At 42.7% G+C, this 25,521-nt stretch overlaps 1 protein-coding gene across 2 annotated transcripts in view; it reads right to left on the bottom strand.

Moving 5' to 3' along the window:
• Nucleotides 1-25,521, bottom strand: part of LOC109038042 (uncharacterized) — a 236,592-nt gene that overhangs the window by 143,972 nt on the left and 67,099 nt on the right. For both annotated transcript variants that reach the window (XM_072297137.1, XM_072297138.1), the window contains one exon: nt 24,250-24,419. In XM_072297137.1, the coding sequence (XP_072153238.1) occupies nt 24,250-24,419 (170 nt within the window). The remainder of the gene's footprint in view (nt 1-24,249; nt 24,420-25,521) is intronic.

Here is a 25,521-nt window from a genome sequence, read left to right as displayed (position 1 = left end):
GACTTTACAGTCAACCTCAAAGGCTGTAAGGTCTTCTCAAAAATAGATCTGGTCAAAGCATACACCCAGATCCCCGTCAATCCAGCAGACGTACCCAAAACAGCCAATACCACCCCTTTTGGACTATTCGAATTCCTCTACATGAGTTTCGGACTGCGCAACGCAGGACAAACTTTTCAACGGTTCATCGACGAAGTCCTACAAGGCCTAGACTTCTGCTTCCCGTATCTAGACGACATCCTGGTCGCCTCAAAAGACAAGAAGGAACACAAAAAGCATCTACGCCTAATTTTTCAGAGATTAGCAAAATACGGCATCATCAACATCAAGAAGAGCATCTTTTTCGCCGACTCCCTTGAGTTCCTCGGTTACGAAGTATTCGCTCAAGGCATCAGACCACTCCCAGACCGCATAAAAGCTCTGATGGAATACCCACCTCCAGCAGATGCACACGGTCTACGAAGATTCCTAGGCATGATGAACTTTTACCGCCTTTTCCTGCCAGATGCTGCCTACTATCAAGAACCCCTACACGAAGCACTCATTGGCATAAAAGGGAATCAACCGATTCACTGGACACCTTCCCTTCTGGACGCCTTTGAAGCCTGCAAACAGAGCCTCGGAGATGCCACACTCCTCGCGCACCCAAGCGCCGACGCACCCCTAAGTAGGCCTCTTCTCAGACGCTTCTAAAGCATCGATTGGAGCCTGTCTACAGCAACTCGTCGACAACAAGTGGCAACCTTTCGGCTTCTTCTCGAAAAAGCTCAATCCACGGCAACAGGAATGGCCCACGCCGCACAGAGAACTCCTGGGCGTGTACGAAGCAATCCGCCATTTCAGACCGGCAGTTGAAGGTCAGGACTTCACGATCTACACAGATCATAAGCCACTAACCTACGTCTTCGACGAGAAACATGGAAACCTGCCGCCCGTCCAAATGAACCAACTTTCATTCATATCCCAGTTCACAACGGACATTCAGTACATACCAGGCTCCGCCAACGTCGTCGCTGACGCATTCTCCAGAATCGAAGCGATCACTTCCACAAACCAGATCGACTTCAACACACTTGCCGCAGCACAGAAAGACGACCCAGAGCTACCAGAACTCTTGAAGGACGACAAACTTTCAATCAAACTCACGCTCATTCCCGTCCCAGGAACAGACATCAAAATCTACTGCGACTCTACAACGCAGCAAAGACCTTACGTCCCATTTCCACTCAGACAAAGGATCTTCAAACAACTTCACAACCTGAGCCACCCCGGCACCAGAGCAACACAGAAACTCATCTCCGATCGCTACGTCTGGCCAAAAATGCATATTGACTGTCGGAGATGGACCCAAACCTGTCAAGAGTGTCAACGAGCCAAAGTCTCCCGGCACGTACACTCACCTCTAGGCACCATCGACACTCCATCCAACCGATTCCAGCACATCCACATCGACTTGATCGGACCTCTTCCTCTGGCGCAAAACTACAAGTATTGCCTCACGGTCATCGACCGCTACACCCGCTGGCCAGAAGCACAACCCCTAGAGGATATCACAGCCGAAGAAGTCGCAACAGCCCTCCTAAACTGCTGGATTTCAAGATTCGGTTCACCTTCCCAGCTTACCAGTGATCAAGGCCGACAATTTGAATCTCATCTCTTCCGAGCCTTGGAGAAACAGCTAGGAATCAACCACATCCGGTCAACTCCATACCACCCCGCAGCAAACGGAATGGTTGAACGGATGCACAGACACCTCAAGAGCGCCATCATGTGCCACCCAAACTGCACATGGCTAGAAGCTCTCCCACTAGTACTTCTAGGCATGAGATCTGTCTTTAGAGAAGACGCCCAAGCAACACCCGCAGAGCTGACTTACGGCGAACCTCTACGCCTCCCATGGGAACTACTGGTCGCAAACCCAACTCAAGACAACCCCGCAGAATACGTCAGCAAACTGCGCACCCACATGGCAAATCTTCGGCCTAAACCTGCCTCTCGCCACGGCACAGCAAACACGTTTATATTCAAGGACCTGAAGACATGCTCCCACGCCTTCCTCAGAGACGACACAAGCCGCAAGTCCCTGCAGCCCCCCTACACCGGGCCATACAAAATCATAGAGCGTATCGACAAAGTATACAAACTTCTGATTAAAGGCAGGCAAGTCAACATCAGCATCGACCGCCTCAAACCGGCCTACATCCTACCCGAAGAACCAGCCTCTGTACAGCTCGCACATCCCAAAACCACTCCGGCCCCAGCTGCGGTCCCGCCCCCAACACCCAACGAAGCGGAGACCAAAGCCCCGGAATACAGGACTCGATCAGGGAGGAAAGTGCCCTTCCGCTTCCCGGACTTGGTCCAACAATAAAGAAAGCTCTACTAAATTTCACCAAATTCTTAGAGACTCCGTCTCAGCCGTAGGGGAGTACTGTGGCGGCCAATCACCGCCTCTCCAGCGCGGCGCATCCCGTGCTCGCCCGTGATTGGCCGACACGGTCGCACCCCGAGGGTATAAGATCAGCGCCCCCGGCCACTTACGGCACTCGTGCTCAGTCCTCAAGTCAGTCAAGTCCAGTCGTACCAGCCACGCTGCTCCAGTCTTCGCTCGCTCCAGACGCCATCTATTCTGTCTCTCATCACCATCTAAAACGGCCCTTTTCAGGGCCACCACAGCACTTGAGCACCCACAAAACTATGCTTTCTTGAACCAGGTATACGTTTTCTTGAAACAGACTAACGGATACTTGAAACGGGAAAACTGTTTCCTCAAAATTAGGAAACGAGGGAATCGCTTCTGTGTCCTAAATTTAAGGATCCATGTGGTGTTGATCGAAGAATACTGTTTCCTTAGAATTAGGAAACGGAGAGAAGCAAAGCCGTTTCCTGAATTGAAGAATCCATGGAGTGTCGTTTGAAGAGATCAGTTTCCTTAAAATTAGGAAACGGGCATAGCATTTCCTGTTTCCTCAATTTAAGGATCTATGTGATGTTGATCGAAGAAACCCATATCCTTAAAATTAGGAAACAGAAAAATTACCAAACGCCTACTCAGGAGGTGGATGCAATGTGCCGTACACCACCATGTATTCGGCGAGTTGCTCGAGAGGGGCCTTCCAAATATACCGTCGCGTCGCTCCTCTGGCGGAAGGGCGTACCTACACTTTGAGATGATGAGCCCTTTCGTCCGTATACCATCATGCTGTCTACGGCTTTTTCGATGCACTCTTACACCCATGAGTGACATCACGCTCATAAAAAACGCAACGCTAAATTTCCAATTTTTGGACCCCCGCTCACTTCTTCCCTCGTAACACTTTTGCGACATGGGTCCCTATTCTTTTACACGTAAAAACCAAACGGCGTAACGGGGTTGACCCTTTCTCTCCCTTAGAGCGTTACGTATTATTTGAACGGTACTTTACAGAAATCCGACGGTTCCGCTTGGATGGCGTTATTCGTAAGATCCACTCAAACAAATTCAGTATGTTTAAAGGAGGAGTAACGTTTTGGGCCTTTTCCGGCCCCACCTGGATTTTGCTAAATGTTTCATATTTTCAAAGGACTAGTCTTAGGTAGACTCTGTGCCAAATATTAGACCGAACGGAGCCCATGCAAGGGCGCAGCAGCGCCTCAAACCCAAAATCCTGGAATCGAAAAACAATTATTTTCGTCGACTTTTTCGACTGTTATCACTCTTCCAGCCCATGATTCTTATGTATTTTTTTTGCGTACTTTTCGTTTCTGGCCTTTTTAAAAGCCTCCGATAAATTTTAGGGGCCTTATGGCCCATTGTTGCCATTTTTGGCCCATTTTTAGGGTTTTTTTCCATTTAACACATTCAAAACTCAATTTAATCCAAAAACTGTGTACATCTTTGAAAATTACGTAAAAAAATGAATAAATAATGTTCAGTAAAATTTTTTCCTATGTTGCCAAATTTCCGAGAAAATTGGTCCCCAAGTGTCAAAAACGGCAAAAAATCGATAAATCGCCGCGTCTAAGGTTCAAGAAAGTGGAGTACATTTTTCATACTGTACCAGATAACAGCTCTTATCCATCCATACAACATACTAAAATATCATAGTTGTACCTGGATTCCCACGATGTGAAAATTGACCGAGATGTCGATTTTACCGGCCTTTTTATACTTGAAGGTAGCTCTTTTGAATGTTTTTCGACCTTAGTCACCCTCTATGGGTGTGTACTATATGTATTTTTCTACGTACTTTTCATATCTGGCCATAAAAATGGCTTCCTGTGAATTTTAAAAGGCCTAACGGTCCATTGTTGCCAATTTTCACCAATTTTTAGGGGTTTTTTCAAGTTTACGTGTGTGAAACTTAATTTAATCTAGAAACCGTGTACAATTTCGAAAAGAACGTAAAAAAATACACAAAAATGTGATTTGTACCTTTTCCCTACGTTGCCAAATTTTCGAGAAAAATCGTCCTGAAGCGCCAAAAATGCCAAAAATTGGATTAATCATCCTGTCGAAGGTTCCAATTAGTGAATTTCAAGTTTTCTTTCCCTACAAATAACGTATCGAAAATGGAAAATTGCAATGCATCTCAAGGAACATGTAATGGCGCAGATGAACGTGACAAAACGGGCCCTCAAGGTGCTTTTACTTTATCCTTCACTCCAGTTCACCTCTTTATTCCTGTAACCTCGAGATAATCCTTGGTTCTCAAGATGCTTGCTACAGGCCAAATATACCGAATAATACCGATTAATCATCCTGTCGGAGGTTGTAGGAAGTGAATTATGACATTCATGTGGATCGTCGGACACTTTCTCCACGCATTTTCTGTTGTTCGGTGTATTTGGCCTGTAGCAAGCATCTTGAGAACCAAGGATTATCTCGAGGTTACAGGAATAAAGAGGTGAACTGGAGTGAAGGATAAAGTAAAAGCACCTTGAGGGCCCGTTTTGTCACGTTCATCTGCGCCATTACATGTTCCTTGAGATGCATTGCAATTTTCCATTTTCGATACGTTATTTGTAGGGAAAGAAAACTTGAAATTCACTAATTGGAACCTTCGACAGGATGATTAATCCAATTTTTGGCATTTTTGGCGCTTCAGGACGATTTTTCTCGAAAATTTGGCAACGTAGGGAAAAGGTACAAATCACATTTTTGTGTATTTTTTTACGTTCTTTTCGAAATTGTACACGGTTTCTAGATTAAATTAAGTTTCACACACGTAAACTTGAAAAAACCCCTAAAAATTGGTGAAAATTGGCAACAATGGACCGTTAGGCCTTTTAAAATTCACAGGAAGCCATTTTTATGGCCAGATATGAAAAGTACGTAGAAAAATACATATAGTACACACCCATAGAGGGTGACTAAGGTCGAAAAACATTCAAAAGAGCTACCTTCAAGTATAAAAAGGCCGGTAAAATCGACATCTCGGTCAATTTTCACATCGTGGGAATCCAGGTACAACTATGATATTTTAGTATGTTGTATGGATGGATAAGAGCTGTTATCTGGTACAGTATGAAAAATGTACTCCACTTTCTTGAACCTTAGACGCGGCGATTTATCGATTTTTTGCCGTTTTTGACACTTGGGGACCAATTTTCTCGGAAATTTGGCAACATAGGAAAAAATTTTACTGAACATTATTTATTCATTTTTTTACGTAATTTTCAAAGATGTACACAGTTTTTGGATTAAATTGAGTTTTGAATGTGTTAAATGGAAAAAAACCCTAAAAATGGGCCAAAAATGGCAACAATGGGCCATAAGGCCCCTAAAATTTATCGGAGGCTTTTAAAAAGGCCAGAAACGAAAAGTACGCAAAAAAAATACATAAGAATCATGGGCTGGAAGAGTGATAACAGTCGAAAAAGTCGACGAAAATAATTGTTTTTCGATTCCAGGATTTTGGGTTTGAGGCGCTGCTGCGCCCTTGCATGGGCTCCGTTCGGTCTAATATTTGGCACAGAGTCTACCTAAGACTAGTCCTTTGAAAATATGAAACATTTAGCAAAATCCAGGTGGGGCCGGAAAAGGCCCAAAACGTTACTCCTCCTTTAATCCATTAATTTCTTTTTCGTAAAGGATTTACGCGTCGGAAAGGTGGAGGTTTTGATAAAACGCAATTTTGTGCCTTATCAAACATATTGTTTTCAGTCCAAAATGTCAGAATGCTTTCTAGAAATGAACGGATCAGAGCCGAAGTTCCTCTAATATTTTTCGGTGAATTTTCTGATTCGACGAAAATTTCTCTAAATTTTCAATACAAAAGCATGCGTCCGTTAATGTAGGTAGTAGATATAAATAAATAATGTGAAAATTTTCAACATTTTACTGCAAGTGCACTCTTTGAATCTGGTCGTTGCTTCGAACATTTTTAAGTGTCTTCAAATCCCAGAAAGTTTGACTCGGCCCGATAAATACTCATTAAAGTATTACCTATACATGCCTTTATCACCACATCTTTACCGCTATTCCGAGTACATTTTGAAAGCTCCATAAAATTCATTTATCTTTTATGTGCCAATTTTAAAGCCAGAATTAAATAATCTTAGAATATTTTGTCTATACTTTATTGGAATTTTAAATCATATTCACTTTCAGTATGAGAAGCGGTTCTCACATGAGCCTCCTTGATTTACACATTAACCTTAATGATATGGGCGTCAGATTGGATAATCGAATGAGTGATAATTTACCTTTTAGAGGCACATTTGAAAATCTGTCCTTTAACCAGACTTTAAAAAAAAATAATTTAATCTATGATCATACTATCTCCGTATGAAAAAGAAGGGGCATACGTTGTTACCAACGTATGCCCCTATACGTATGCGACTATATTTCACTAAGTGGAAAAAATGATTGCCTATTATCATTTTGATAAAGATCTTCTACATTTTACTTTAATATGATAATTTTTGCACTCCAACTTTACTGTATTTATACATAAGGTGAGTATAATCGATGTATGTTAAATTCAAAACATAATTTAGGTTCATCTATTTTGATGTTAGAGTTATCTCGTGTTATTGTTGTACAATTGTATTTTAGCTCATTAGAGTTAGTACTAAATTTAAACTCTTAAATTGTTTTTAAAAAAAGGGTGTGATTTTTTAATATTGTTATAATATAGGGCAACCCCTAGAAAGGGTATTAAGGGTAAGGGTAAAGGGTAAGTTATGGCGGCGATGACCCACGGTCTTTAAATACTATCTGAGAACCAGCTGATAAACAGAGAGAAAAGGGAAATATTTGGACATTTAATATATTTAAATGATAATTGAGGTAGTATTTGCTGGATAAACCCAAGTGCTATTGAACGGTAGCAGGTGGGCATCTGTGTAGCCAAAGAGATAGATGCGAATAGGTTTAACATAGCGAAATAACTCCTTATCGGTCGCGAGGGTAGGATGGCCGAGTGGACTACGGCGTTGGAATCTCACTCTTCCCGGTGCGGTGGCGAAGGTTTCGGGATCAAACCTCAGCAAGGGCGAAACGGAGTTCTCCTTCAGGATACCAGAGGGAGCGCGAAGCGCGTCAACTGTGTGAGGAAAACTAACTCCGGCAGTACCAACAATAGCGGAGTGCATCAACGGATATGGACACTAAGCGGAGGGTGCCGATCCTCGAGCCAGCGACGCGGCGGGGCCGACCGTTTCCTAATTTTAAGGAAACGCTTGCAGGTAAAAACGCTTTGGAAAACGTTTCCTTTTTTTGAGGAAACGTTTCCTGAAAACAACACAACACTTACTTACTTTTAGGATACTCTTCGCGCGGGGGTGTTTCCTAATTTGAAGGAAACGTTTTCGTGCTTCAATGTAACAGGAGTTTTGGTTCAAGAAATCGCGTTTTCGTCGACCAAGGCAATACCGTTTTCTTCATCTAAGACTTCGTTTCTTGTCCACTTTTTTTAAGTATCCAATTTTCTTAGGTCAACACGGCGTCGCCTTGAATTTAGGAAACGTTTTTTTCAGTGTTTGCTATCTGGCGGCCATTCTAGAGGTGTAGTTCGTCGGTCACAACACACCGGGTAGCTCCAGCCCTCACTATGGAGACACATCGAACCCAACATCCAAAGAAGAGCAACTTTCTGAACTCTGTGATCATTGTGGTCGTGAAACTTCTCACTACAGATGTCCAGCTAGATCGGCTAAGTGTAACAATGGGCCTGTTGCAAACTTTTGCTAGAGCAGAATGAAAAGTTGTTTCCTATAGATAATGCCTCAAAAATCACGATGAGCGCATCGGCAAAGTCTGAAATGCACTCATAAATTCACAATCTGCGTTAGAAATTTGCGTTATTTTGAGCTTCCCGCTTCAAAAACGATACTACTGCACAGGTGAACATTTTGTTAGAGGAGTCGCTCCATCGTCGGCAATATTCATCATGGCCGACGCTTGCGCAGTTCCTCGCGTAATTCGAGGAGAGTTCAAGGTCAATTAAGGCGGGCGAGGAAAATATGAACGTAAACACGCCGATTGTTAAATGGTTTAATCCTGTTCAGGTGTTATCTCGTCCCATCACACGTGTTTTGGCGGACTGGCGTCGGCCATGATGAGTATTGTCGCCAATGGAACGACTCCTCTAACAAAATGTTCACCTGTACCGTAGTATCGTTTTCGAAGCGGGAAGCTCAAAAAACCGCAAAAATCTTACGCAGATTGTGAAGTTATGAGTGCATTTCAGACTTTGCCGATGCGCTCATCGTGATTTTTGAGGCATTATCTGCAGGAAACAACTCTTAGTTTTGCTCTAGCAAAAGTTTGCAACAGGCCCATTGTCACAAAATGAGACATTTCCCGTGTGTCGTTCTGCTAGTGTTTATTATGTAAGTGAAAGTGAGAGTGATGGAACAACCAGGAAACCTGGTGAACGGGAAAAAACGTAAGGAATCAGCCCCAAAACATCAATAAATAAAATAAAAAAAACTAAAAATACTCTAACTTTTATTTTGTTATAAGAATAAAAATTGAAACATGAAGTATTCGTATTCGTATATGTTATGGCCAAAAAACTAATAACAGACCAAGCAACTCAAACATTTCATTATCACAAAGGAACAATACCCCTTCAAACACTTGAAGTAGGCAACTTAGTATTAGCTCAAGACAATGGGCGTTCACGTCAAGGGAAGGAAATGAGCCTTGCGGATCGCCCACGGTCCTATGTCATACAACTTTTCAATGCATCTATAATTGAAAGAAATAGACGATGTCTTGAACATATTTTTGAATCAAATGATGAAAATGAGTTTCTTCTAGACTATCATTCCAACTAGGGGTGTTCAAACGAATTCTTACCGGAACACTATCGACATCGTCTCTTATTGAAACTGGCGGCAGTACCGACAGTGGCCATGATATCGACACCAGGCGGCCTTATCGGAGTTTTGAGAGCTCGCACTCAATACATTGTTGCCCCGTGTGTTGGTTTATCAGATTGCCTGGCGCGGCGGCGCGTAAAATAGATGTACAATTGGCAACAGCTTATTTTCGCCAGCTCCGAAAACTCTGATCGCTATCGGTAAGAGCGCTCTTATCGTAACTTTTTCTTAACGGAACTGTTTCGGTGGCTTACCGACAACCGATTGAACAGCCCTAATTCCAACTCAACCAATGAGCAAGTACACAAACATGATACACCTGCTTTCAATTCCAATGTACAAGCGGGATCGAAGTTCCTGCGTCGAATGGTTTCCCGCAACCCGGCATACACAGCTACGGCGGCCCGCGGAATGGGTTGCGCACCAGCTCTTGAATGGACAGAGTTTCTGGTGGGGGACAGAAATGGGTGTCGTCGCGGCGCGCGGCGATCAGGGGAATCAGGAATCCCATGCATTGATCGCGTCTTTCGCTATCGGCGCGATGCGATATCGACGCGGACGTCCAGCCACTGCAGTGCACTGAATCGGTCAGACAGATGAGTGTTCTGGGCCAAATAATAACTTAACGAAATCAAAGCCACTGGTGTCAAATTGCCGTTAAAAAGACCGTCCCTGAATCCTGAAAATACCGCTTAGTATACTGCCAAGGAAAACCGCCGTATGAGCCTTCAGACGATGCCAAATTTCCTTTAGAAAATCACATATTTCTGGGAAATTTTGTCAATATTGCTCTTCTAATTTATTGGAGAATTTTCTTTGTAATTAGATTAAAAGTGTCTGAAAATCTGAAGGAAAAATATTAATGACTTCGTCAAATCTCTCCCCCTCCCTAGGGTGTCCCTTACATGGGCGGAACGAGGAATTTTCTGTGGGAGGGGACACAGGGGGATATAGAATTTGGGGTAAGGGGGAACTGGGAGGCCTCCCCGGCAAATTTTTGAAAATTGGAACGTCTCGAGAAAATTTTTGAGCCATTATCAATGGCAAATTGAATGGAATTAAATATTACAGATGACGGAAATTTTGCTGACTTGTTTTAAACATATCATATCTTACTGTGGGTTTTAGTTCATTCAAAACGTAACACTGTTAGGTTTTATTACATTCCCTATGCCTTTTACCTCAAGACTAAGTAGTATCTTAGGCTCTTGATTTTTTTTGGAATGGGCCGAGCAGAATTGTGTGGAGGGCCGCCCCCCCCTATTTCCACCCATTTCAGCCTCATTGCCCCTTATCTTTGAAATTTGAGACAATTTCAGCTCCCCAGGTCTCAAAACGTGTTGTGAGATGTTAAAAATAAGGAAAATTTTCCCCAAAAAATTAAATTTTTTTTTATCGATCTCTCAAGCGCCCTAAAGGGCGTCTTTAGTTCGTAATCATAAATTAAAAAAAAAAAAAAAAAAAAAACCATGATCCCAACTCTCTAGTCCAAAATCAGGACTGAAGACCAGAATGAGATTGAAACATGAAAGCTCCGGCTACACAGTGTCCTGAACGGTTGTAAGCAACTCTTCAACGATGGTTTTGGATATTTTCCCTCAAGAAGACTAATCCTTTCGTTGAAAGAACGAAAAGAAGAGGTTTAGACACATGTGTCAAGCTGTCTGTATGAGAAAGAAAGATGTAAGCTTCACCAATAGCCGGCGAAATTGGGTCGACAATGCTAAAATGAGCCGAACCCACAGACGCGCCCGGTAAGCAGATTTACCTTTCCCCTGAAAATGGTAGTTTACGGCCAAAGCCTCAGAGATCCGGTGAAATGACCAAAATTTTGGTCCGAAGAGTTAGGTTAGGTTAATTTCCAGCTGGGATGAATTATTCGCAATCCTGTGTCGGCAGCAAGAGGCTCGAGTTCACTGCAAGGTCTAAGAGGCGCGTCGGAGGGTGGTTACCGCGCCTCAACTGGCCGTTCTTTCGGCCAGACTCAACTGGCCGACTTTCCGGCTACGGATGCGACCAAACGGAAATTATTTTTCTAAAGCACCGCAATTTGGATGATGTCCGTAGTGAAACGACACTGATTTTGTCAAGATACCAATTTTGACCCGTGCGTCCTTTAGGGCGCTTGAGAGGTTGGTAAAAAATTTTTTTTTTAAAAAACGTTCCTTATTTTATTAACTTCCCTCAAATTTCAAAAATAAGTGACACCCTACCTATCTCCCCTTGTTTTCTACGCCGACAAAAGAGAGACCCGGGAGAAAAAGACTGAAATGATGCCCAAAAGTAATGTCAAACTTGAAGAAGACCCTTGAAAAGTTGTGACTAGTCGGAGGACTGCAATCCCTGGACTGCCGCCCACTTAGGGACGAAATCATCCATAAAACCCACGCTGCCCCCATAAATTTCACTCTTGATTCTCAACAAATTTAAAGTTTGGTAGTCTTATTCCGTTGCTCTGAAAATCGACGAGGATTTCCGCCGGATACGGCCCTTTCGTAAATAAACTCAGGATCGTTCGCGCCCATTTTTACATGAAAAATCTTATTTCTTTTCCCTATTTTCTACGCCGACAAAGGTGAGACCTGAGAGAAAAGGACTAAAGTAATGTCCAACTTGAAGATGACCCATGATAAGTCGGAGTCGACTAGTCGAAGAACCACAATCCCTGGACTGCCATTCACTCTAAGGAGATGGACCAGTTCTCGTAGATTATTCTCTGAGCAATGGAATAAGACTACAAAACCTTGAATTTGTAGAGAATCACACGGGAAATTCAGAGGGGCAGCGGCGGTTTTATAGATGATTTTGTCTCTAAAGTGGGCGGCAGTTCCAGGATTGTGGTCCTCCGACAGGTCATAACTTTTCAAGGGTCTTCGTCAAGTTGGACATTACTTGCAGGCATGAACTGAGTCGATTGCTACCGCGGGTTTCTCCTTTGTCAACGTGGAAAATAAGGGGCCCGTGGCAAAGGACGACATTTTCAATGAAAAAATCGGCACGGACGTTCATCAGTTCATTTGCGAAAATGCTGTATCCTGTGGAAGTCATCGTCGATTCTCGAACAACGGAAAAAGACTACAACGCCTTGACCCTCAAAAGTGCAATTTAGGGGGGCAACGGGGGTTTTATGGATACTTTTGGCCCCAAAGTGAGCGGTCGTCATGTATTTCTGGTATTCCAATAACTAGTCGTGTTTCTTAAGGGACCCTCGTCAAGTATGGCAGATTTTCGGGCACCATTTAAGGTGAATTTCCTGATTTCCCCCGCTCTGGAACGAAAAAAAGGGGGACAGGGGGTTGAGAGTAATACAACCTCTCCGTCAATTTACAGGCCGCTTCCGCGATTACATTTTCAAGAAGATGCATTCGGACTCGATGCTAATTCCGTAGCTCGGAGATCGGAGCTCTTTCGGACTCTTCGCATTTTAATGAAATTTTTTATTGAATTATACCCCTTCCCCTCCCCGGTGGGGTCCGTGGTGGCTCCCACACGTGGGGGAAAATGAAGATTTAAGTGTCACATGTGGAGTTTCTAAGGACTTTCTAAAAAGAGAAACGGTCTATCTGTGAGCCGTCGAACTTACACTAAAGCCCTCGTCTCACGATCAAATGAACTCTTCAAGTGCAAGATGGCGGAATCATCAACATCGACGGCCCGCTAACTTTTGATAGCAGACTTGCGCGAAAACCAGTCGCCATCTTGCATTTGATGACTATTTGATGAGTTCATTTGATCGTGGGACAAGGGCTTATGAAATAAAGGTGCAGATCCCCCAGATAAACTTTGGGCGGATAACATTTGGCAGGGGGATCGGATTGACTCGCAGTTTCCGCCGATTTTTTTTTTTTGGCCCTTGTCATTTTAAATTCTCAATTCGAAAACTAAAAACTGGAAAGTACCTCACAAAGTTTTTCCCTTGATATGAAGAAGAACGCCGAAAATTTAATATTCCTATTCCAATTTTTTACCTTTTACCCCTAGAAAATAAAAGCGGCAAATTTGTAATGGCAATGAAGACTTAAACAAAATAAAAATAATAAATTAAAATAAAACCCAGAAAATAAAAGAAAACCTAAGATATATGAGTACGCCAATTTAATAACTACATAATTTTGTTAGATATTTTCGATTGCATTCGATGGTTTATTATGTAAAAAAGATCATGGCCGCAATTTCGAACGTTTAAGGTTTAGTGGTCCTTTAAAATTTTGAACATTTGAAAAAAGCTGCAAATTCAGACAGCCTAATCAGCTTCTGATCAAATAAAATCAGTTCATTGAAATATGTTGGCGATTAAGATTTCTTGCGCGCCCCTCCCCCTCTCTACGATCAGTCTCTATCAGTGGCGTGGCGTGAATGATCGATTATCGACATCTCTCCATTTGAAGCTATGGTAAAGAATCGATTATTAAGGTGTTCGTTGCGAACACCCTGTCTATATCGATCCTTTTCCATTGGTTTAAATGGCAGATCAATCGATACATCGCAAAGCACGCCACGCCACTGGTCTCTATCTTTTCTCAGCGACACTCGCCGAAACAGAATCATCCTCAACTCTCAAACACGATTTTGGATCGAGCAGCCGATTTATGCGATAAAATCTACGGTCATAGTTTCCGGGTGTCTCTCGGTTTAATCAACAACGCAGGAGCACGCCAAACGCGTGCGGAGGAGATGTAGAATCCGTGAGGAAACGCATTTATCTATTCAAGAACTGGAGTGCAACTGCTTCCCCGGTGCCGCCGTTGATAAGTGTGTACCGCGGGTTGCGGCAAACCGTTCTAGGTAGAACGTCTTAGCTATGTATGGCGGATTGCGGGAAACCATTCGACGCAGGAACTTCGATCCCGCTTGTGATCCTCCCGCTTCGATCTGACAAGCGGGATCGAAGTTCCTGCGTCGAATGGTTTCCCGCAACCCGGCATACACAGCTACGGCGGCCCGCGGAATGGGTTGCGCGCCAGCTCTTGAATGGACAGAGTTTCTGGTGGGGGACAGAAATAGGTGCGTCGTCGCGGCGCGCGGCGATCAGGGGAATCAGGAATCCCATGCATAGATCGCGTCTCTCGCTATCGGCGCGACGCGATATCAACGCGGACGTCCAGCCACTTCAGTGCACTGAATCGGTCAGACAGATTAGTGTAGTGGGCCAAATAATAACTTAACGAAATCAAAGCCACTGGTGTCAAATTGCTGTTAAAAAGACCGCCCCTGAAAATACCTCTTAATACTGCCGGAAAACCGCCGTATGAGCCTTCAGACGATGCCAAATTTCCTTTGGAAAATCTCCAATTTCTGGGAAATTTTGTCAATATTGCTCTTCTAATTTATTAGAGGATTTTCTTTGTAATTAGATTAAAAGTGTCTGAAAATCTGAAGGAAAAATATTAATGACTTTGTCAAATCTCTCCCCCTCCCTGGGGTGTGGCCCTTACATGGGCGGAACGAGGAATTTTCTGTGGGAGGAGGCACAGGGGGTTATAGAATTTGGGCTGAGGGGGAACTGGGTGGCCTCCCCGGAAAATTTTTGAAAATTGGAACGTCTCGAGAAAATTTTTGAGCCATTTATCAATGGCAAATTAAATGGAATCAAATATTACAGATGACAGAAATTTTGCTGACTTGTTTTAAACATAGCATATCTTACTGTGGGTTTTAGTTCATTCAAAACATAACACTGTTAGGTTTTATTACATTCCCTATGCCTTTTACCTCAAGACTAATTAGTATCTTGGACTCTTGATTTTTTTTGGAAGGGGCCGACCAGAATTGTGTGGAGGGCCGTCCCCCCTATTTCCACCCATGTCAGCATCATTGTCCCTTATTTTTGAAATTTGAGAAAATTTCAGCTCCCCAGGTCTCAAAACGTGCTTTGAAGTGTAAAAAATGAGGAAAATATTCTACAAAAAATTAAAAAAAATTTTTACCGATCTCTTAATTAAGCGCCCTAAGGGACGCCTTTGGTTCGTAATCATAAAATTTAAAAAAAAAAAAAAAAAAAAACCATGATCCCAACTCTCGAGTCCAAAAAGAGGACTGAAGACAAGAATGAGATCGAAACATGAAAGCTCCGGCTACACAGTGTCCTGAACGGTTGTAAACAACTCTTCAACCATGGTTTTGGATATTTTCCCTCGAGAAGACTAATCCTTTCGTTAAATAAGCGAAAAGAAGAGGTTTAGACACATGTGTCAAGCTGTCTGTATGAGAAAGAAAGATGTAAGCCTCAGGAATAGCCGGCGAAATTGGGTCGACAATGCTAAAAGGAGCCGAACCCACAGACGCGCCCGGTAAGCAGATTTACCTTTCCCCTGAAAATGGTAGTTTACGGCCAAAGCCTCAGAGATCCGGTGAAATGACCAAAATTTTGGTCCGAAGAGTTAGGTTAGGTTAATTTCCAGCTGGGATGAATTATTCGCAACCCTACGTCGGCAGCAAGAGGCTCGAGTTCACTGCAGAGTCTAAGAGGCGCGTCGGAGGGTGGTTACCGCGCCTCAACTGGTCGTTCTTTCACGTGCGCCCTGTAGGGCGCTTGAGAGGTCGGTAAATAATTTTTTTTTGAAAAAACGTTCCTTATTTTATTAACTTTCCTCAAATATCAAAAATAAGTGACACCCTACCTATCTCCTCTTGTTTTCTACGCCGACAAAGGAGAGACCCGGGAGAAAAGGACTGAAATGAAGCTCGAAAGTAATGTCAAACTTGAAGAAGACCCTTGAAAAGTTGTGACTAGTCGGAGGACTGCAATCCCTGGACTGCCACCCACTTAGGGACGAAATCATCCATAAAACCCACGCTGCCCCCATAAATTTCACTCTTGATTCTTAACAAATTCAATGTTTGGTAGTCTTATTCCGTTGCTCTGAAAATCAACGAGGGCTTTCGCCGGATAAGGCTCTCTCGTAAATGAACTGAGGATCGTTCGCCCCATTTTTATGTGAAAAATCTCATTTCTTTTCCCTATTTTCTACGCCGACAAAGGTGAGACCTGAGAGAAAAGGACTAAAGTGATGTCCAACTAGAAGATGACCCATGATAAGTCGGAGTCGACTAGTCGAAGAACCACAATCCCTGGACTGCCGTCCACTCTAAGGAGATGGACCAGTCCTCGTAGATTCTCTGAGCAATGGAATAAGACTACAAAATCTTGAATTTGTAAAGAATCACGAGGGAAATTCAGAGGGGCAGCGACGGTTTTATAGATAACTTTGTCTCTAAAGTGGGTGGCAGTCCCAGGATTGTGGTCCTCCGACAGGTCACAACTTTTCAAGGGTCTTTGTCAAGTTGGACATTACTTGCAGGCAGCATGAATTAAGTCGATTGCTACCGGGTCTCTCCTATGTCAACGTGGAAAATAAGGGGCCCGTGGCAAAGGACGACATTTTCAATGAAAAAATCGGCACGGACGTTCATCAGTTCATTTGCGAAAATGCCGTATCCTGTGGAAGTCCTCGTCGATTCTCGAACAACGGAAAAAGACTACAACACCTTGACCCTCAAAGGTGCAATTTAGGGGGGCAGCGGGGGTTTTATTGATACTTTGGGCCTCAAAGTGAGCGGTCGTCATGTATTTCTGGTATTCTAATAACTAGTCGTGTTTCTTAAGGGACCCTCGTCAAGTATGGCAGATTTTCGGGCACCATTTAAGGTGAATTTCCTGATTTCCCCCGCTCTGGAACGAAAAAAAGGGGGACAGGGGGTTGAGAGTAATACAACCTCTCCGTCAATTTACAGGCCGCTTCCGCGATTACATTTTCAAGAAGATGCATTCGGACTCGATGCTAATTCCGTAGCTCGGAGATCGGAGCTCTTTTGGACTCTTCGCATTTTAATGAAATTTATTGAATTAGACTCCTCCCCCTCCCGGGTGCGGACCGTGGTGGCTCCCACACGTGGGGGCAAATGAAGATTCAAGTGTCACATGTGGAGTTTCTAAGGACTTTCTAAAAGGAGAAACGGTCTATCCATGAGCCGTCGAACCTACTCTAATGCCCTCGTCTCACGATCAAATGAACTCGTCAAATGCAAGATGGCGGGTTCATCAACATTGACGGCCCGCTAACTTTTGATAGCTGATTTGCGCGAAAACCAGTCGCCATCTTGCATTTGATGACTATTTGATGAGTTCATTTGATCGTGAGACAAAGGCTTATGAAATAAAGGTGCAGATCACCCAGATAAACTTTGGGCGGATAACATTTGGCAGGGGGATCGGATTGACTCGCAGTTTCCGCCGATTTTTTTTTTTTGGCCCTTGTCATTTTAAATTCTCAATTCGAAAACTGAAAACTGGAAAGTACCTCACAAAGTTTTTCCCTTGATATGAAGAAGAACGCCGAAAATATAATATTCCTATTCCAGTTTTACCTTTTACCCCTCGAAAATAATAGCGGCAAATCCGTAATGGCAACGAAGACTAAAACAAAATAAAAATAATAAATTAAAATAAAACCCAGAAAATAAAAGAAAACCTAAGATATATGAGTACGCCAATTTTATGGCTACATAATGGTGTTAGATATTTTCGATTGCATTCGATGGTTATTATGTAAAAAAGATCATGGCCGCAATTTCGAACGTTTAAGGTTTAGTGGTCCTTTAAAATTTTGAACATTTGAAAAAAGCTGCAAATTCAGACAGCCTAATCAGCTTCTGATCAAATAAAATCAGTTCATTGAAATATGTTGGCGCTTAAGATTTCTTGCGCGCCCCTCCCCCTCTCTACGATCAGTCTCTATCAGCGGCGCACTATGGTCCGAATAGCCGGTTTAAGCGGCATTAAATCAGATACGTATGTTTAAACCTCGCAACATGAGTTTTCAGGGGTTTTTAGGGTCGCTGAGTGCAAAAATGCTAATATTCTTCAGGAAAAATCCATTTTTAACATTTTTATACTTTATATAACTGTGGTAATAATTTGTTCACGAACCTTAAATTGAGGATGTTAATCCGAGTGGAAGCGGTGGAGCAATTGGCATCGCGTCTCACTTATCTTCTTGATGTCCCGGGTTCGATTCTCGGTAGAATTTTTTTTTTTTATTATAAGTTTAAAAATTAATTTTACATTGGATGGACTATAAGAAGCTAAAAGTAGAGCCTCGTCAAACACTACTATCAAGGGAACTTGAAAAAGACAGCTCAGGATAATACTTCTACGTTTCATGGCTCCAGAGGCCTACTTTCAAGTCCCACCGATCAGCCGTTTGAACTTGTTTTCGTCTGCCAAGCGAAACTTAAGCTTAAATATATCCATTTTGATAGATTATTTGTTTGAAACATGGGTAAACGTAAAAAAAAAAACGTTTACAGGACCTCAAAGTGGCTTCCTAAGACAATTTCATTGCTCGAGAGCCTTACTTTCAAGTCCCACCGATCAACCGTTTAGACTTGTTTTCGTCTGCCAAGCTAAACTTACGCTAACATATATCTACACTGATAGATTATATATTTGAAACACTTAAAACGTCAAAAAAAAAACTTTTACGGGGCCTCAAAGTAGCCTCTCGAGGCGATTCTTTGCTGTTCTTGAGCACAAAGTTTCAATTGGTCCCGATCAACCCCATCAACTCGTATTATTCTGCCTGGGCAGATTTAGGCTCTAATGCATTCGATTTGCTAGAATATGACAATGGAACATGATAAAAGTCATCGTCATTGGCATATGATAGCTAATTGTAGTAAGTGATAAGAAACGCGAAAACGTCATTTTTCATGAGAAATAACTTGAGGCTATGGTGGACTATGGTTCTGCCACTAGACTAAAAGATAGTCTAGAGTCATGACAATAACTTCCGGTAAAATTACGAGGTGCTCAGAGGTGCTAAGTATATTTTTTGGGTCCTACTTCTGCGATTTTATTGATAAAACTGACTATGTCTAAGGGTTAATCTAGAGCATTAGATATGATAAGAAAGAATAGTTTCAGCATAAAACATTTTAAACTTATCTTGTATTTTGTGAATCAAGTGCCCAAACACTTTCAGGTACGGTGAAACGACGAAAACAAGCCCTTAAACACAGCACTGCCGCTCGGTAACTGGAATCGCACTCATAAAGTGCTCCGCGCGCCGCACTTCCCAGGCTTGTCACATCTTTATTAGTGCTTTAATCGAAGTGAAATTTTACAGGAGTCTTCTCTACAGTATGTACTATCGATCTACCTCTTAAAATCTAACTTTTTCCAAACTTCACTTTTTCGATTTATTGCCGCTTAAACCGGCTATTCGGACCATAGTGCGGCGTGGCGTGAATGGTGGACTATCGACATCTCTCCATTTGAAGCTATGGTAAAGAATCGATTATTAAGATGTTCGTTGCGAACACCCTGTCTATATCGATCCTTTTCCATTGGTTTAAATGGCAGATCAATCGATACATCGCAAAGCACGCCACGCCACTGGTCTCTATCTTTTCTTAGCGACACTCGCCGAAACAGAATCATCCTCAACTCTCAAACACGATTTTGGATCGAGCAGCCGATTTATGCGATAAAATTTACGGTCATAGTTTCCGGGTATCTCTCGGTTTAATCAACAACGCAGAAGCACGCCAAACGCGAGCGGAGGAGATGTAGAATGCGTGAGGAAACGTATTTATCTACTAGAGGGCTATGCCCCCTGGCCGCTACGCGGCCCAACCCCCCGAAGGCGCTCCGCGCCATCAATGGTCCGCTTCGCGGCCCTATTTTTACCCTCCTATTAGTATTAGTTTTATTTTTCCCCTAAAAAAATTCGATATAAGGTATACTTAATAGAATGAAATAATTTTTGGTTTTGATGAATAAAGAAAAATAAAATGTTTGAAGTCAAAAGGACGCGTTTTGGAATGACTGCTTGATGAAATATTACAGTAAAACAACGATCTGTTTAAATCGAATAATTATTACGTATCTCTGGAGGCGGGGATCGAACCCACACCTTGATCAATGTGGACACTTCCGACGTCGTAGACGACTCGGCCACCGCTCGTCTTGCAGTAATCGGCGGAAATCTTGTGTAGATAAGTGTAGAGCTGATGCGCAGGCTACACACCTACACACCTACACACTGCGCATCCTCCCGCGCATAGCGGTAGCAGTCCCGAAGCACTCTGTAAATTCACTCACTTTAATAACGTGATTTTAAAAAAACCTGGGTCCTTTATCCAAAATCTGATTAGAGCGGGCTCATCTAGAGCCTATTACCTGTCGATTTACGCAAAAATCATGGAAATCGGCCCAGTAGAATGCTCAAACGAACTATGACAAAACACATAAATTTACATTGTTTATATGGGAGAATTCGCAACTTTACCACGTAATATAAAAAAACCTGGGCCATATTTTCAAAATCTGAAAAGAGTTGGCTTATCTAGAGACAATTGCCCGTCAATAACCGCAAAAATCATGAAAATCGGCCCGGTAGAACGCTGGAACTAAGCGTCACCAGTTTCGCAAAATTAGGAGGTCTTGGAGCTTATAGTATAGATTCAAGAACTGGAGTGCAACTATTTCCCCAGTGCCGCCGTTGATAAGTGTGTACCGCGGGTTGCGGCAAACCGTTCTAGGTAGAACGTCTTAGCTATGTATGGCGGGTTGCGGGAAACCATTCGACGCAGGAACTTCGATCCCGCTTGTACAACCATCTCTTGTCGACCCAACCCTGCAATACAGGGTAGCCCAGACCTACCGTACCAGGCCTTTTTTTCGGTTAATTTGGGTCGTCCGAAGTCCAGGATCGTGGGGTTGAACAGGGAATCGACCCCGAGGAATCCGAATTTCATGGTCCCAGAGCCCCCCTGGCGCCCCTTGGGGGGGGGGGGGTAAAAGGGGGGGTCCGTACTTCAAAGGTCAGGGTTTATGTCAAAATTTTGTAATTCTTTCAACGGAATCAGAACGTACGAAAATTTTTAACTTAAATCGACACCACAAAATCCAAAATCGGCCTATCCATTTCCAAAATACCGACCCCTAAAGGCGCGGGACAGAGCCCCCTTTCAAAAAAATTCAAGTTCGTTAAATTGACGTGAAGACTCGGAAAAAATGTGTAACCTTAGGTAATCGACCCAAAGGAATCCTTTGAGGGTCCCTTTGTCCTCAGAGAATTTTCTGATGGGGCACAGGGGGACTATGAACTTATAAATTTAACCGGTGTGGAGGTTACCCCTGTGCCCCATCAGAAAATTCCCTAAGGACAACGGGGCCCTCACATTTGGATTCCTTGGGATCGATTACCCATGATTACACATTTTTTCCGAGTCTCTACGTCAATTTAACGAACTTGAATTTTTTTGGAAGAGGGCTCTGTCGGGCCTTTAGGGGTCGGTATTTTGGAAATGGATAGGCCGATTTTGGATTTCTTGGTGTCGATTTAAGGTAAAAATTTTTGTACGTTCTGATTCCGATGAAAGAATTTTAAAATTTTGACATAAACCCTGACTTTTGAAGTACGGACCCCCCTTTTACCCCCAAGGAGCGCCAGGGGGGCTCTGAGACCATGAAATTCGGATTCCTTGGGGTCAATTCCCTATTCAACCCCGTGATCCTGGACTTCGTACGACCCAAATTAACCGAAAAAAGGCCTGCTACGGTAGGTCTGGGCCACCCTGTATAATAACAGTGTAGGTACCCACAACACGCTGTGGCAGAGCAGTGAATACTCCTGCACGATTCAGAGACTAAGCCTAAATGCAAGCATTTCATTTGTGAGAGGGAGATGCAGTGGTATTGCATATTTGCCGCCCGTGGTGTGGACACGTGACCCCTTTTCTACAGGGTGTTAGAAAATTCCCTTCCCCCCATCTAACTTTTTACCTAATTGAGATAGAGATTTGAAACTTGGAGGATGTTCCTAGGTCAAAATGAGCTACTTTTTGGCACCCTAAAATTTTCGGGGGGCCCCCCTTTGGGGGATAACGGACCTCAACTTTTTTTCTTTAACGGGAAGACCCCCTTTGCGATACCTCGTTCGAAAGAGCATAAAAAAAGAAATTTTTTCGCGCAAACCCGAAATCATTATCTTAAGCCGTTTCAAAATGGCGGCCGGTTAAAGTTCAAATTGTTGAAAATTGGCATCTCGGCTATTGGCACATGGATTTGTTTGAAACTCGGTAGCTGTGGGTATTTTCGCACGAGAAAAACGAATTTGACGTTAGACTTTTAAAAAAACCCTAATTTTTCAAAATGGCGGCCGGTTAAGGTCCAAAATAGCCGAAAAAAGACAAACTTGAGTTGTAACGTCAAATTCGTTTTTCTCGTGCCAAAAATTACTCCAGATATCAAGTTTCAGGCGAATCTATCGGCCAAATATCAAGTTTGACAATTTTCGACCATTTTGGACCTTAATTGGCCGCCATTTTGAAAAATTAGGGTTTTTTTTTAAAAATCTAACGTCAAATTCGTTTTTCTCGTGCGAAAATACGCCCTGGGTACCGAGTTTAAAGCAAATCCATGTGCAAGTAGTCGAGATGCCAATTTTCGGCCATTTGAACTTTAACCGGTCGCCATTTTGAAACGGCTTCGGATAATGACTTCGAGTTAGTGCAAAAAAAATTCTTTTTTTATGCTCTTTCGAACGAGGTATCACAAAGGGGGTCTTCCCATTTGAAAAAAAAGTTGGGGTCCGTTACCCCCCAAAAATTTTAGGGGGGCCAAACAGTAGCTCATGTTGACCTAGGAACATCCTCCAAGTTTCAAATCTCTATCTCAATTAGGTAAAAAGTTAGATGGAGGGGGGAGGGGACTTTTCTAACACCCTGTGGATCCTCCACGTTGGATCATCCCTTTGTCAATGTTCGTTTTCATGTAGCATCTAGCATCATCGTGGGGTCTTATCAATGAAAGACATTGTTCTTGTCCTCTCTAACACGTAGTGTTCATCATTCACAATCCCACAAACATGACATGGCGCAGTCGGTAATCGATCAGTAATTACGCAAATCTGTTACCACACGAACATGACAGTTTCAATTCCAGCTACCAGAGTCGCCATAGGACGGAAAGATCTTTTAAAAGGCCAAATTCTACTTTGCCCGCCTCTCCCCATTGGAAGAAAGGCGTAGGTAACTCTCAAATTCTCAAAATTCATAATATCTATACCAGATGAAATTACTGATGTAGCTAAAAATCAAAATTCGTCCACCTTGTATGAATGTGGCACATGTGAGAGAGCCGTAAGTGCGCAAAAAATGACGTGGTCTCAGATAAAACAACCGTAAGGAGCATTCTTCCTCCAGAGAGCCAATGAAAACAGTGCTCCTACGTAAAATGCCGCCCTTGCCAATTACTAACCTGAAAATGTATTTTTTGTGTGTCCAAAGCGCAACAGCGAAAGAATGCAGAAGAAAGCACTTACGGCTGCCTTACCGAATACTAGCCTATCATGAAAATGCAAAGTTGGTTGGTACCCATATTATGTACTTGAAACGGGACCCTTATGGGCTTCGCCCGTTGCCATGGCCTGAATAACAGGAACAACCTCTGCACCGAATCCAAAGCTAAATTTCGATTACCTGAAGGCTCCTTTTTTCCTGTTCCCTTCAGGCTCCTCTAGGTAAGCCAAATAAGGTATCGAAATCAACCTGAATGCTAGGCAAATAACTAGAGCTTATCCTCTTAGTTATACACGCATTGTCTTCCTCTGCTGATTCGTGATATTCGGTTTCGTTAAAAAAACAATAGTTCACAGGAGGCTTTTACTCTTGTTTTCGATTATTTTCTCTTTAAGTAGTTTCTAATTGTGCTAACTTACTTATTCAGTGATTCCAGTGATTTTATCAGTGATTTGTGATGTACTTTTTACAAACATGTTTTCTTTTGCATGGAAAAGTATAATTATTATTGACTTCCTCGATAATTTTGAGCGCATATTACTATATTTTTACATCCTAAAGTTTGAAGATACGTGTTGTCACACTTCGGCCGTCAATAGGTATGTTTATGTGGCAAAACAATACACTTACCTGAACTCTCGCCTCACTCAAGGAAACTAGCCTAGCAAGTTCTTCTCGGACAAAGGCATCCGGATAGTGTGTTCTCTCAAACACTCTTTCAAGTGCGCTTAGCTGTTCACTGCTGAAAGTGGTTCTGTTCCTCCTAGGTTTTGATTTTCGTTTCTGACCGTTGTCTACTTCTAAAGGTAAAAACAAAAAGAACGAAAAAAATTTAGGAACGTAAGCTCGACCAATGTTTCTTCGCCAACAAGAGAACTTAGGCAGAAAGTTTCCGCTCTTACCGAAGTAAACCGTGATTATGATCTGTGCCGCCGTTTGCTCTGAATTCCATTCTAAATCGAATCAATTTTCAGATTAAGGGAGTTGCCTGTGACCAAGAGTGTCGGCCACCCGTTTGTTATCGGGACTTTAGGAGGACGTCATTTTCCTCGACCGGGGGTGGCTACCGCCATTCTTGATTCTTAGCTGCTAAAATATCATCAGAAGCTAGGCACAACTATCCATTTAATGCATGACGTTGAAGTCAGCGCAAGGTGGAGTAGGGCCTCTGTTAGCTTGGTGGCTAAGACTATAACCCCAAATCATTATTGGGGCAAATGCGTTTCGACGGTGAAACTACCAAACCACGTATCTCGTTTGCGGTGTTTAAAAATCTACGCTCACATTTTATTTTTTGGGAGTAAGTAGACCAAATCAATATCATTTTTTGAAATTTTCACAGAATTTTCTCCGCGCGAAGAGGAAAAATCACAGAAATTTTCAAGAATGGACGTTAAATAGTTTTTCATTTAAAAAACAAAGTATGACAGGAAGTCTGCGACGTCGCAAACCGAGATACGTGGTTTGGTAGTTTCACCGTCGGTTTGCAATTACTGACAGTGGGACGTTGCGGGAGCTTGTGTGTCCATTAGAGCTGCTGCTATGATTGCCACAGCAACTTAGTCGATGCTTAATTAGGTAATTAATGCAAGGGACGAATCTACAGTTGTACAAAACGTCAGAAGAAGAAAATGTTTAAGAGAATAGCCGAAGCTGAAAAGAAATCCAGAAATAGAATAAAAGGGCTGTGCTTTGACGGAAGAAAGGACGAGACGCTTTAGTTATGTAAGTAGTATACGTAGTAGTTGCATGGAAAAAAAAACTTTAAAATGTATAAGATTTTTATTACACAGCACTCACGACTAGGAATACTATAACACGTGAAATTCTTTTTTTCAAAATCAGCTTAAAAAACACAATTCTGAGAAATAGTAACTTAAAATTATAGTCACCGTGCGCGGT

The sequence above is a fragment of the Bemisia tabaci genome, chromosome 2, assembly GCF_918797505.1.
Source record: "Bemisia tabaci chromosome 2, PGI_BMITA_v3".
Taxonomy (NCBI): domain Eukaryota; kingdom Metazoa; phylum Arthropoda; class Insecta; order Hemiptera; family Aleyrodidae; genus Bemisia; species Bemisia tabaci.
Note: the sequence above shows the minus strand (reverse complement) of the source record. Positions and strands in the feature narration are given on the sequence as shown.